This window comes from Dicentrarchus labrax, unplaced genomic scaffold, assembly GCF_905237075.1.
Source record: "Dicentrarchus labrax unplaced genomic scaffold, dlabrax2021, whole genome shotgun sequence".
Lineage (NCBI taxonomy): Eukaryota > Metazoa > Chordata > Actinopteri > Moronidae > Dicentrarchus > Dicentrarchus labrax.
The window spans coordinates 22,825,680-22,840,061 of NW_026136703.1; the positions used below are offsets into that span (position 1 = coordinate 22,825,680).

The following is a 14,382-nucleotide window of genomic DNA, read 5'->3' on the forward strand; positions in this document are numbered from 1 at the left end:
CATCATTTACAACCACTGGGAGGTTCCCAGTCTGTCTGCTTATCTGTGTTCCAGACTGCATGCCTGTCAATGTGACAACACGCCAGTAGCCGGGCCTCTCAGCTGCCCACAGCCTGCGCGAGAAAACATAATTCCTGCACATGTGGGCAGAAATATTCACTATATAATCATCACAAGAGCAATTGTACTAACGACATCCTGTCTTAATCAAGGTTGCCAGGGGTAACATTGGCAGCGCCGTACCACTTCCCCACCTCGCCCCCCCCCCCCCCCTCCTCCTCCTCCTCCTCTCGACTCTTATGCCTAAAAGCCCCCCCCCCAAAAAAAAGCTTCAAAATGAATAACACAACACTGCCTCTCTCTGGTAACATCAGGGTACCGCGCCTCCTGCCCGCAGCAGAATTCCCCTCACACGTCTTTTCTCCGAGGTGACACCTTGGACCAGAACTTATCACCGCTCCTGCTTATTATTCCTCTGCAAAGGGGGGATTTGCATACAATTCCAGCGGAAAAAAGGGGGCAGGAGGAAGAAAAAAAGAAAGAAAGACAAAAGCCGGAAAAACTGTGTGAATGTCAGATTAGTCTATGAATACTTAATATGTGATCAAGAATTACAATACATGCATAGAAAAACTTGATGGGTCAGAATGTGTATAAATCTACAGTGACTTTACACAAGAACAACACAGGGCCACAGGCACTGGCCTCTATGGCGAGATGACAGGGGGTTGTGTGTGTGTGTTTGGTGAACGGCCCGGGGTCTAATTTACTTGTGTAGTCAGCACCATCTGGCTCACTAATGTGTGGCTGTTGATTACTGTTGAGCGCCGAATCCTCAGTGTGATAATTTTCCTCCAGACTGTTGAACACTGACAAGAAGTTCAGGGTGCCAGTAAACCCGGAGAAAAACTTTTAAAAAGATGTCGGCGGTGTAGAACTCAGTAGGTAACCAACGCCAGAGTGGATATTGTAGAGGGCGGGTCGAAGCGCTAATGCTGCCAAGTTACAGTGTTTCATGTCAATCAGGGCACAAATGTGCAAATACTTGGTTGCATATTGGTCTTAGTTGTTTTTAGGATGAAATCCTGAGTGTATTACAAATATTCAATGCATGCATTTCTGCTTAATTTTTTATTTCATGACATTCTTTGTGTCATTTTTCAGTAACTCATTATTATTGAATTCTTGCCTTTCCTAGTTAAATAAAGGTGAAAAAATGGCCATAGCAAGTCCTTCGGTAACTCATTATTATTGAATTCTTGCCTTTCCTAGTTAAATAAAGGTGAAAAAATGGCCATAGCAAGTCCTTCGAGCCCAAGTTGGTGTGTTAAGGTTGCATTTTACGCCCAACTAACAGTTCAGTGCTCAAATGAATAAAATTTTTAGTGATTTAAAACAGAGAGAAGCAGAAAATGCTCACATTTGCGAGGCTGGCAAAAGCAACTGCATGCAATTTTGCTTGTTAAATGACTCAGTTATTATAAAAATAGTGAAACTAATCAATTAATTTCATTGCTTTAGCTTTATTCTTAACTGGGGGGCACAGAAAATATGGCAGTGTGACATTAACAGGCAGAAACAATATTTTTGTTTTTGCTTACTACTTCTCACTCTCTTTTTGACACTACAATCCAAAATACTTTGAAGCAGCTGCTCTACTTTCCAGACTCTGCCCACTTCCTCAGTGCTACTCCAACATAAACAGGATTTAAAAAGGAGGAGAAAAAAAAGCCTTTTCCTGTACCTTCACAAAGCACTAAACTACTACTGCTACTTGCAATTAAGAGAAAATAGTTTTTGAAGGAATATTTTACTTCCTGTGCTCATGAATGTAAATGGGAGGTAAAAATGAAAGGCTTGAAGAAAAACTACCGGAGATTGTATGAAACTCTGAGTGGCAGGGATTCTTTTAAGAGCAAAGAGTTATCAAAGAAGCCTTGTCAGCTGGTGTACTGGAAGCCGGGCTGCTTTGTGACAGCAGCCTAACAAAGCCATCTACTTCTCTAGGTGATTAGAGATACATAATGTTCTTTTCCGATGACACAATAGCCCTTTTCAGCAACATCCACTTCCTCAACACAAGAAAAAGCAACGAGGGGCGCTGCAGCATCATGTCATCACTGCATAACTCCATTTTGAAAAGTACAAGCAGGCCATCTTGCTGAGAAGATGTGTGATAACAGTTATTGTAGCGGGTAATCTCAAGTGTCAGTCGTGTGGTGCCGTGTCACCAAGAGGCAGGCCAATGGTGGCGGCGGGAGGCCCGGGTGACACTCTCGTTATGTGCCCAGCAGAGGGTGACTCTTTAGGGGCCGCAAAGGATCTCGCAGCAGGGCCTGTCAGCCTGCCTCCAGGCATTAAGATGGGAAATATTCTGCCTTTAATGGCTTCTGACAGCCGCTTGAACTATTTTGGAGTTTTGAAGGAAAGTGTCATTATCAGTGCGAGGGAGGGTTGCTCAACAGGTTTTCACAAAAAAAAGGGAAGGACAGATGCAAACAGAATTTTGAATGTGTCTGTGTGTGGGATACTTCTATGAATGTGTGCTTTGTCATGTGCCAGACGGTACTGTGTCACAGATTATTCAGGACCAATTTATTTGAAGGCGTGTGTATAAGACTGACATGGCACTGTCATGAACATGGAGGAATCTTTATGAATGTTTATGACAGTTTTCATTAAGTCAGTAGCTGACCGTCATGGTGTGGTCATGATGGTGTCATGATGGTGTCATGATAGTGTAATGTCAGTCTAATGGAAAATAACCCCTTCAAATAGAGTGGTACTGAATATTCCTTCTTAGATTTGGTTGAAAACAGAACAAGCCATCAGCCAAATGCAGACAAAGCAGGTAAATTATTCACTGTACTAGTGCAATAATCTGCCTTATTTTGAAATTTCATCTATTTTCAACAGTCAGTATATTTTTTTGCCATCTTAACAGAGTGGTTGTAAGGATGGTAATATTGGTCTGTCTGTCCACCTCAATGGTACGGACTGAACTGCATCGACACCTAAAGGATGGATTGTATGATATTTTGTACATTCATGGTTCCCAGACGATGTATCTGACTGACTTTGGTGATCCCCTTACTCTTTCCTCTACTGAATCCTCTGTGGTGTTCCCATTTGTGTTTATTAGTGAAATGTATGAGATGGACTGCCATGACATTTTTGAAAATTGCAATATTTTTAACTTTTCATTTAGAGCCATCATTAATGACGAAATTTTAATTTAAACATCAGCATGTTACCATTGTTAGCATGTGAGCATTCTGGTGTGTAATTACAAGCTGATTTAGTAGTTGATGTTCACACGCATCTCAATAATATGACTTATATGACTTAATATGATTTATTTTAATTTTGTTTTGTTTAATATTTGACAAGAGTTTTGTCTAATATAATGCTCAACATGCAACACAGCTGCTTACATGGTTTTTTTATATTTATTTTTTGTTTATATATTAAAATGTATTTATTTGATTACATTTAATTTCTTATATCTTATTTTTATTTTCATTTTACATGTTAAACTAGGTAAAACATCCATGGTAGCTTTTATTTAGTTAAATTCGCTGTTAAAAAAAAAAAAAACAAGTATCTGGCTGAGTTTTGGTCGTACCCAGCATTGTTACAGGCTGGCAAAACTGCTCAGTTTCTGTTTCCTAACCTCTCTGTGATCAGTATCAAGACGAACACATCAGGCAGCCATGCATGGCCCAGATAAACATTACACGAGCCCACAAAGATACGCAGAGCGGCCCAGCCAGCTGATAGCTACAGCTGCTGCTACTCCACAGCAGGGCATTAAATTGGAGGCTGTTCTAATCTCTACCATATCATGACATGTTCACTAAGGCACGGAACAGGAGATCACAGCTCTTTAATGTAATTAGTCTGGGATTTGCGTTTCATTACAAACATCATTAAATTCAGATCTATTCTTCATCAGGAAAGGGAAAAAAAGAGAAAAAAGAGGGTGGGAGAAACTCCTCGCTGACTAATCTCAGTGCAATTGATTTTACTTTGATGATGCGAGCTCAGTGAAGAAGTCATCACAGAATTCACTTTGACTATTGTAAAAGATCTAATTTTTGGTCGGTCAAAATGATTATATCAGAGTGTTTTTTCCTGCAATCCAACAACATCTGTGCTTTTTAGAAGTTGTGCATATTTTATCTGATACACATTTAGAGGAAGACTGCTACACCAAGAACTGGAATTCACCGTTCAGTTTTGGGGTTTTTTTTTGGGGGGGGTAATGTGTGCTGGGGATTCAGTGCAACACATCGGGTGGTGATTGCAACAAGTGGAGTCAATGCAAACAGACAAAAACAAACTTGCTGCTCTGACACTACTTCCGACCATGTGAAAGCAAACAGAGGCAACCTTGAGGTGGTGCATCAGTTAGTGAAAGAGAGAAAGAGGCCGAGCTGTGTATAGCTGCACACTAAAGCTGGGAGAGAGAGAGAGAGAGAGCTTAGCTTGCACACAGCCCACTCTGAATGCAGCATGTGTTTCAACTTAACATTCCACTTTGCCCTTGCTCTTTCTCGGCTGCTGTTTATGAACCGTTTTTCCAACACTCCGATCTCTGCCTGCCAACACTGGAGGACCAACCGCCTACGATTATACACACACACACACACACACACACACACACACACATCCCAATGCCACACTGCAGCAGACCACTGACGGCAAGGAGAGTTAAAAAAGGCAACCGAAGAAAGGAAAGCCTGTTATCATGAAGAAAGAGCGGGGGGAAATGATTAAGACAAGGAGAAGTGGCAGAAAAAGAAAGAGAAACAAGCGCAAAATGTTACCTCGCTGACGAAGGTAAAGTTCCATGAGTGCAAGGGAAAAAATGACACGCTAGCAGATTTGCTCGCTTTAGTTTCAAGTACAGGGGTGATCTTCTATATAATCCCACCAACCAAGACAGAAGGTGAGGTGGACCAGAGGAGGCTGAGAAGGGGGGGTGGCTCTCTCAACTCAGCTCAGCTCTCTGGTTCTGCTGTGGAGCTGCACTGAAGACTTCTTGAGGCTGGCTGGCAGCAGCTGGAGCTCAGAAGCTGAGAAAACTAAAAGCCCTCAGAAGGCAAGACATGGAAGATGAAGGCAGGATTTTTTTTTCCCTACAGGAGGAGGGCAGGGGGAAGGAGCTTGCACGGGGCAACCAGTCAAATCACTTCCAGAGCTCGTCTGGGAGGCACACAGGCAGGCAGGCAGCACGGAGGGCACAAAAAGCCAGGCCCAGAGCACCTCAAGCTCCCAAACCAGCACCAGCCACTCCTGGTGGCACATTCCCTTACTATTTCATACTCTTCTACACCTCTGAAGCACTGATAGTAAATGCATTTCAACAAATCTAGTTCATGTCCGTCAGATCAATGTGAAAGGCATTTCTTCAAACGTACTAAGATCTGTTGGTACTAGAGAGTCGTCCTTGTCCTCATATAGTAATCCTCAGCTGAGTTCCTTATTGTCTATATCATATTACAGAGAGTATTATTATGCTTATACCATGGCAACAAACTACAAGGCAAAATAGAAACGGTCTTTCGAAACCACATCAAAAGTTGTTTTAGGAAATAAGCACTTAATTTCTGGAAAACTGTCAATCCTATCAAATCTGCCTTTATTCACCTTGTTTCAAAAGGAAACACTTCACATTTAGGGAGAAATGATACCAATTCATGGGACTTTTAAAAAGGGTTGTAGTCTATCTAAAAACCCTGTGTAAAAGGTTCCTGATTATGGTGCCTCTGGTGCTATATGAAAATGACAGATATAATAGTAGCCCTATAATAAATCCTTTTGTTGAATCTGTTTTTATAATGGCGTTGATTCAGGTTTTTCCAATATCTAGTGTTAGTATTAGTACTATTGGTGAAGTTTGAGCATAGAATATTGAAAAGAACATTAACCAATAACCGATATCTGAGTTATAAAGTTGATTATAAGATGTTTATGGACACCTGCGGACCAATCAAAAACATGTCTATGATAAATGCAAACTGAGTAAGGTGATGACAACACAGAATATCGGGCAAATGGACATTTTACACATTAAAGCCTTTTTTTACAGTGAAAAAATCCACACTGAATAAACAGACTAAAATGAGTCGACTTTCATCCTGTTGCAAATTAAGTTCTTAGAGGCATTAAACCCCAACATTACGCTGACATGACTTCTGTCACAGGCGTACAGTAAGAGCACTATTGAGAGACAGTTTGCTCTCCAGCAGCCATCCACATGGCAGCGCTTCACCTAGCGCAGCGATTGTAGCTCGGCTGCATAAACACAAACCGCCAGCTACCGGGCAAGCAGACATAGAGTCCTATTCACTACTACTGCCAAGGAGCCACATCAACACTGAAGAAAAGCTCCTGCACACCAAATGCAGGAAACCGCCCCCCCGCCCATCTGACCACATTTTACTGGTGACTGCCAACATTTACATTTTACCAGCCAACTCTTTGGTTTATAAAGTAGAAAAGTGGCTTTTAAATCAGACAAGTTGACCAGTCACAGTGCAAACTGACCACAGTATGTGTATGCAAGCATGTATGTGTTAGTGTTTATTTGCCCACATAGACACAAGCCGAATATGGGATAACTCTGCACATGAAAACACATTTGCAGAAATGAATTAATGGCATTTTGTAGATGCTTTTATTTAAAGTGCATGAATACATACATTTCAGCACAAGTATCACTGCTACAGTCAGTAAATATTCAGGACAGCTTGGCCTGTTTAGGTTTATACTCGTGCTCTTCTTAAGTAAATCATATTTTTATCATGCGTTATGTTCTATATGTATTACTAGAAGAAGCGACATGTCTTGGCATTAAAGCTGCACTGGGTTAATGGCGTGTGAGACATCTGTCATAATTCAATATTGTGTTAAAGTGCAACGCAGATGATCATTTCTCTCACATTTCTCATTGTGACTTTCCCTTTCTGTCACATTTTGTTCACACGTTCCCAAGCATCACCATCATTTTTGCTTTCCCATGTGGTCAAAGCACAAGAGACTCCCATATATAGAGTTCAAGCACCAGCTTTCTTCCCTGTTCAACTTATCAGTCAGTGGAGGCCGATCCTTGGACGTCATAGCTGAATGTGTCGTTCTCAATATTAAATCTGGTCATTTAACATGAAACTAAAGCATCACAATGACTGGAAATGAGTTGCTCGTCTGTTGTGGATTTCAGCAGACAAAATGCAATTTCATTTTTATATTGCAACTTAAGGTGGTGATTCCTAAAATGTGTATTGCTGTGAATTAAGAATAGTGGACAGTAACGATCATAACTTTAACACGATATGGTTTGAACGCATTGCAATACAGTTGCCTGCTCTTCACCTACCTTTTCTTAAAAATGTAGGCATGTGCTTTTATTTTAGCGAAACATACAATCACTGGTTAAAATGCAGTAATAACACACACATCTAGTGAAGCATAGAAGACTAATTAATGTCATTATATTGCGGCACAAACTATGTCATTACTGTATTTCGTCTTGAGCTAAAGCTTACTTGAATCTTAATGGGCCATGTGAAGTTGCTGACATAGACAAAGAACGTTATATTGAGGCTGTTGCGGAAGTCAAAGTTCTCGTTGGAGAAGCTGTCTTTGAACTCCTTGATGTTGCTCCGAGAGACGATGAGGATCTCCTCCCCGGTCTGGGTGCCTGCTGAAAGACAGAAAGAAGAGCAGAAAAGAGGGGCAGAAGGTGGAGAAGGGAAACCAGAGTGTGACAGAGAGTGATGAAGAGAAATTGGAGGAAGAACATGTAATATGGGGTGGGGGGGTAATAAGATAAAGACAGATGAATGAAGACAGGGAGATACAGTAGACATTAAATGGCTGTATTTCTACAAACTTAAACATGAAAATGGTTTTCCTCTATACTACATAAACTCTGAGAACACAAACTTACTGGAATTGAGGATTTTTTCATCCAAATCAAACATGACAGCACTCTCTTAATGTGATTACCCCATTTTAGGTAACCAAACATCAACAATTAAATATTACAGGAGGGAAAGTAATAAACTACCAATTCACTTTTAAATCAATATGCAAGACTACTACCAGGCTGTTACCTGATGCATCTTTACCTTCATCTTACATTTAGCAAAACAAAACAATCTGATCTAAATGTTCCTTGTTGTATTAAACTGCGGAAAAGGCCTACAGGATGAAGACACCTGGCCTGGCAACCCGAGGACAGAGGATGGGTGGGAGCTGCCACCTGCTGCCACCTTCTGTTTCACTGAATTAAGTCTGAAGTGTTCAGCTGCAATTAATCATTTTCACAGAAAAAACTGGGACTGTTTGTTGAGGCGTACCTGTGAAGCTAGTGGCCCAGGTTATGTTCAGGTTGAAATTCTTGGAGGCGTTTATGAACATGTCTAGATCCCGGTTTGGCTGAGGAGGGAGAGAGAACACAGAAAACACGCAGTCACCACCATCATCATCATCATCATCATCATCATCATCTTTAAGTCCCAGATATCACATAAATGTACAGTGGACAGGGATGGACCAGGACTAAAAGGGTTGCTCTGCTTTACTGCAAATCATTGTAGAGCAGAGAAACCAGACCATTTCACAGCTGTACAAACAGTTACTGTATTGCAGACTAGAGCAAATTTGCACAGCTAATGGAAGCTGAATTAGCAAAACAAATGTTTGAACATGAGTCAATGAGGAAAATGATACGTATCCAGATACTGTATGTGCAGTTGTGCAGTGTTATCAGCTTTGATAACATCATGTAGGTGTAAATTAAGACCTAATTCATGTTTACTTACTGATTGAAAGGCAGTGTTAATAATCATTGAAATAGCTTTAGTGGAGATTAATGCTTAAAGAGGCTCAATTAAGGAAAATTCTAAATATTTTCTTAATTCATTATCAATTATGCACACCTCTAGCTGACAGAGGGACTGCAGTTCTGCATTTGTTCCCAGTTGGTAAAAGCGTTGTCAGGGGAAAGATGCCATCTGGGTTATCTAATCGGATGCTTGTGTTTCAGTTTGGGCTCCAGATGCTGCAGCCAGGTAAACAGGACTGGACAAGCTTTCATTTGCTGGCAAAACATCTGTGTGACTGACTGTGTGAGGAGTGTAGATCACACTACGACATTACATTTCAGTCTGTTTTTGCTCATCCGTGGCACACTGACTTGTACTGGGGGAAGTGTCGAGCCTGAGGGGGTTTTTTTCCCCTCAATTTGTTCATTATATTAAGAGTGAGTGGGGCCCGTTCTGTTTATTTCATTAGTTAGTTTGTTTTTTGGTATGATTTTTCATCTTATTATTTATCAATTATGCTTATGTTTATATTATTATATACCATTTTTTTTGGCTGTTCTATATTATTGTTCTTTGGTAGCTTGATATATTGTAATATTTTTAATTATGTAGTTACACCCTTTTATGTACAAGAGTCTCCCTTTAAAAAAAAAGATCTCAGTCTCAATGGGCCTATCCCAACTTAATTTAGATACCATTATGATATAATACTGCTAAACAGTTTGCTGTTATACTGTTTCCCTTCTGTTAACTGGGTTGTTATGGTTGCTGCTTGTTTTTCTTATGAAATTAAAATCTCTCTCATTACTTCTGAAGATTTTAATACAATATACTCAAGCATTTTGAGTGCTACTTGTAATTGCTTTCTTTAATGTGGAGCTAAATGATTATTGTGTATGTAAATTAAGTGCTGTGGGTGTCTGCGCCGTTATCTATGCTGCTGTCTGTCCAATGAAAAGCATTTATCTCCAAATTTGGTGACTCAGAATGAAGTGTTCCTTCCTTTATAATTCTTCTTTAACTAAATAAACCATTAAAAACCCCTTTGCATTTGCTGAAAAATGCACTGTCACCATATTGAAAAAGGGGGCTGTTATTCTCAGCTCATGTAAAGTTGACATTTTGGAGAAATTATATTTGTTCTTGTGCACAGGTCTCTCTTAAAAAGGAGATGTTGACTAACCATAGCATTTTCACTCATGTTAATCACTGTTATCACCAAAATGCTAAAGACACAACTGGAGAAGTGTCTTCGGAAGAAACCTGTTTGACAATAACCGAGGGGGTATACCACCACCACCATCATCATCTGGTGCTGACTATACAATCTTTAATCCTAATAAAAGTGACAGCTGCTGCGACGGCGGGGCGTTCACTGTCAGAGACATACCTCCTCAGGTGTGGCCACGAAGTTGATGGCGGTGTAGTAGCGGTCGTCCTCTTGCGACAGGCTGAAGGTGAACTGGTAGTCGATGAGGAGCGTGTCTGTTTGAAGTGATCGAGCCGGCGGAGTGGGTGTGGGAGAGCGTGGTGGGGATTACAAAAGAAGAAGAAGAAAAGCTCGATTAGCCGAGTTTGAAAGTCACACAAGAACATGTTCTCACACAGCGCTCGGGGCAGGAAATTACCCAGATCCACATTCTTTTCCTATTTCAAGACTCTATTGACTTTCTTGGATGGACCTGAAGATTTTAGAGTGTGCTGTCAGTTGTCTGTGAAGAAGGTCATGAAGGCTGGGTTGTATGGCTGTGTGCAGGCCTGCATTAAAATACAGCTGGAGATCACTGCCTCTGGATCACGATAATATATAAAAAGTCAGTGAGTTTACAAACAGAGAGTCATGCACGAACCAGGCACGAACCAAATCATTCTCCCATGTGTTCCAGATTTTTCTGTCCACTTTTTTACACCTCTCTTTATAATGCATTTTACGTTCTCTTGCAGACTTTAAAAACCTGCATAGGAAAGCTACTTTCCTTTCACGCTTACTGACCGTACTGGCTACTCACATTACATTAGATACGTACTGTGGATACTAAAAGTATCAGTTTCTCGTCTGTCTGCACTACCTCACCTACTCATGTGCTTTCAGGTCTCTCTCCCATTACATGCCACTTTTTCATGCAACTTGAGGTGACAGGTGACGTCACCTCAAATGTTTCATTCTGCCAACAGTCTAACACCCAAAGAAATTACAATAGGGAAAAGTAGCAAAATCCTCAGATTGTTTGGCACCAACGACCCAAATTCTGTCTAATAATTTACATTGTGAATAGAAACACCCCTTCAAGACAGTCACAAAAAAAGAGTTGTGGAAACCACATTGAACAACACAAACTGACCCATGTGATTCTTCTATTGATGCAAGTTGATACAAGTGCTCCAACTTTGTCAACTCCCCCTGGTCTACCATTATTAATAGCTCTTTCTAGGGGTGTGCATACCATATTGTTCACGACAGTATCCATAGAATATGATTAAAAAGGAATATAAATGGTGATATTGGCAATATTCTGACTTGTTGGCATAATGGCGTCACACCCTGATGCACAGCAACAAGAAACATGGCTGAAAGTGAAAGTAACGCTGCTACTAGCTCCAGGGTGGAGCAGTTAGTGCCAAAAAGGGGAGCGATTTCAGTAGCTAAGATTTATGTTACAAAGACCCTGAAATATCAAGATATTATTTCAGAGCCATATATCACCCACTCCTGGCTCCTTCTGTATTCCTAAAAAGTATTATCAGATTAAGAAATAATGAGGAATGAGTGTTTGTGGACAATGGAGGACAAAGTAAGTTAAATTCCATGTTTTATCAGATGTACCAATTTCCTATCTACATGATTATATTCTAAATAATCACAACTGTCAAGAATAATAATGACAGGAGACTAATCTGCAGTGTGGACCGCCATACTGCAGTCTGTCACTGCAGCAGGAGAAACACAAAGACGGTCCTTAAAAACATCTGTGTCTCTTTCCACCCGCGACTTTTTAAAAAAGGTTTCTCCTCCGGCTTTTGTTTCTTTATTACATCAAACTACTTCAGACCTACTTTGATTTTAAGAGCCATGTAACTGTCTTGGCATTGACCTGAACAAGGGAGAAGACTAAGGCCTCACGGTGGCTTTTTTTAATGTATGAAGCTGGTAATTGGAATTCCACTTACAGTAGCATGTTCCTTTGAGGGGGTTGCCTTGGTAACGATTCTCAACTTCACACCTGAACGAGAGGGATGGAGGATGGGATGAACGGAAATGAGGCAAAACATGGGGTAGATGGAGAAAGAAGGGGAAGAAAAGAAGGCAGAGAGGAAGAAAAGTGGATCAGATTTAATTGCTAATAAAAACAAAGCTGTAGGAAATCCATGTGTCAGATACGGAGCTGAGAGAACACACTGTTGACCTTCAGTCGGTGAGAGTGCGATGAAAAGAAAACAGAGAAAGAAGAAAGAGCGAAGAAGCTGACAGACATCACAAACAGAAACCTTCTGACTACAAAAGCTTTCAAAAAGACAAAAATAGCCTAATTTTCATACTGATGACCACTCATTCCTGAAAGTGTATCCTAAGTTTTTAATGGGTTTTGGGAAGCCCAATGGTAATGAGGGCCAAAGTTAAGATTAGTGCTGCTACTGCAGCACTAATGAACAGCTGCTACTACAGTGTGCCAGTAAAACAAAAAGGCAGAGGGTATTGACTTTTCTTAAAATCTAAACATATTAACATCCACCCACGCAGGTCTTTACTTTCTCAAACAATCATTGGATTTAAAACATTATTGCAAATCAAAAAAAGGGTCTTGACTTCTGAAAACATGCAAATACAGATTATATCATGTTTTACAGTTATTCTTCCTCCTCTACTAGCACTACTGAAGACCAGTGTTCAGTTGCTGCATGAATGAAGTTCACACAACTCAAGCACACAGCCTTAGCAGCCTCGAGGCTTTGTTGTTTTTTTGTTTTAACTGCCTGATAATTCCTGGGAACATTAGAAAGTACGATCCCCAGTTTAATTGCTCGTCCACAACGAATCCTGTAAAAAGTTATGTGGTTCACTGTCACACAAACAGTATCTGACGGGCATATGGACAAAAAAAAAAAAAAGACTAAATCATATTCCCCCTCCCATAATTTAACTGTGAGGGGCTAAGACATGACAGCCCAAGTGTAGAAGAGAATGAGAGAGAACAGAGGAGGAAATCTGATGGAAAAGGCAGAACTCACAGGTGGCAGCGATCTCCTTTGATGCCTTTAGTGGTGCAGAAGCACTTGCCGTTGTTGGGGTTGCACATGCTTGCATGGCCGTTACACTTGCAGGCTGAACAAAAGACATAAAACATTAGAATTGTAAAATGAGTTGAAGCCCCTCAGTAAAACAATACCATACCATTTTTAACATTTAATGACTGCTATCACTCTAGATAAGAGAATATTGACTGTACGTAATTATATAGAGGGTGATAGATTAACTCTTATGTAATATGAATGGGAACTCCCTTTTTCTTTGCAGAATACGGAGTAAAAACTGTATGATATTAAGCAATTAAATAATAAAACAAAAACATTTTGTTATGCTGTGAGTCAAGTACATTTAATTCAACATTTACCCATAGGTTTATGTATAAGAAATATGATGTTTTTACTAAATAAGAGCTTTTCTTGTACATCTTGAATGTACTTTGACACAGTTGTGACAGATTTGATGGCAACTCTGCTTTCCTGAATGTTTCTTGCCCCCTAGGATCAGGTCAGATATTCCCAACTCACCCTCACCACACACAGATGTGATAATAAGTTTGGCTGAAGGTGTTCAGGTACCAGGTACAGTTATGAACTACCTCTATGGCCCCTTTTCCAACAAAGTAGTTTTTGATTGAACCGGATCCGTTCAAGATTCTTGGAACCTTGGTGCTACCTAGTGAACCAGCCGATTGATGAACCATTGTAAACGGATGCTTCATCAACAGGGGGCGCTGCACAGTGCACAACAACCTGTAGAATATGACACACCCACTCTGGTTCCCAAGGACCATCTGCAATTTTTTGGTTCCAGCTGGGAACCAACTTTTTTTGGTTCTGAACCACTTTTTGTTTGATAGAAATACTCTGAACGGTTAAAAACTAGGTGACTGCACCAGAACAGAGCCGGTTCCCTGTTAAGGGAACAGGCCTATATGTGTCCAATAGAAAAGAACTACTTTGGTTCAGGTCAGGGAAGGCAGTTCGTCCCAAGCGCCCCCCCTCAAGGCTTTTTTTTTGTCATTGCTGACTTTAGTTTTATAGTTCCCCAGGGGGCCCCTGGAGCCACCTTTTTCAGAAGCGCACCAAGAGACTCCAATGTTGTTCACCGCATGGACACAAACAACAGTCTGTAGCCCTGTCTGCAACACAGCGTTTCATTCTCCAAGGAAAGGACAAGAAGGGGGGGGGGGATGTCCCAAAAAGTTTTGTTCCACAAACAATTAAATACTTCATCTCCCACAAGAGCTCCAGCTCCTTCCGCAGCAGAGGGTGACTTTCCACACCCCATGAGACCATTTCGGTG

General features: G+C 40.7%; 1 protein-coding gene across 2 annotated transcripts in view; it reads right to left on the minus strand.

Moving 5' to 3' along the window:
* The window catches only part of atrn (attractin), a 130,720-nt gene that overhangs the window by 68,730 nt on the left and 47,608 nt on the right, over window positions 1-14,382 (minus strand). The window contains exons 20-24 of one of the 2 annotated variants that reach the window (XM_051381533.1): window positions 13,062-13,155; window positions 12,003-12,055; window positions 10,225-10,319; window positions 8,367-8,445; window positions 7,551-7,705 (exon numbers count right to left, since the gene is read on the minus strand). In XM_051381533.1, coding sequence (XP_051237493.1) covers window positions 7,551-7,705; window positions 8,367-8,445; window positions 10,225-10,319; window positions 12,003-12,055; window positions 13,062-13,155 — 476 coding nt within the window. Of the gene's footprint in view, window positions 1-7,550; window positions 7,709-8,366; window positions 8,446-10,224; window positions 10,320-12,002; window positions 12,056-13,061; window positions 13,156-14,382 lie in introns of both variants that reach the window. The other variant, XM_051381523.1, reaches the window with a different exon arrangement.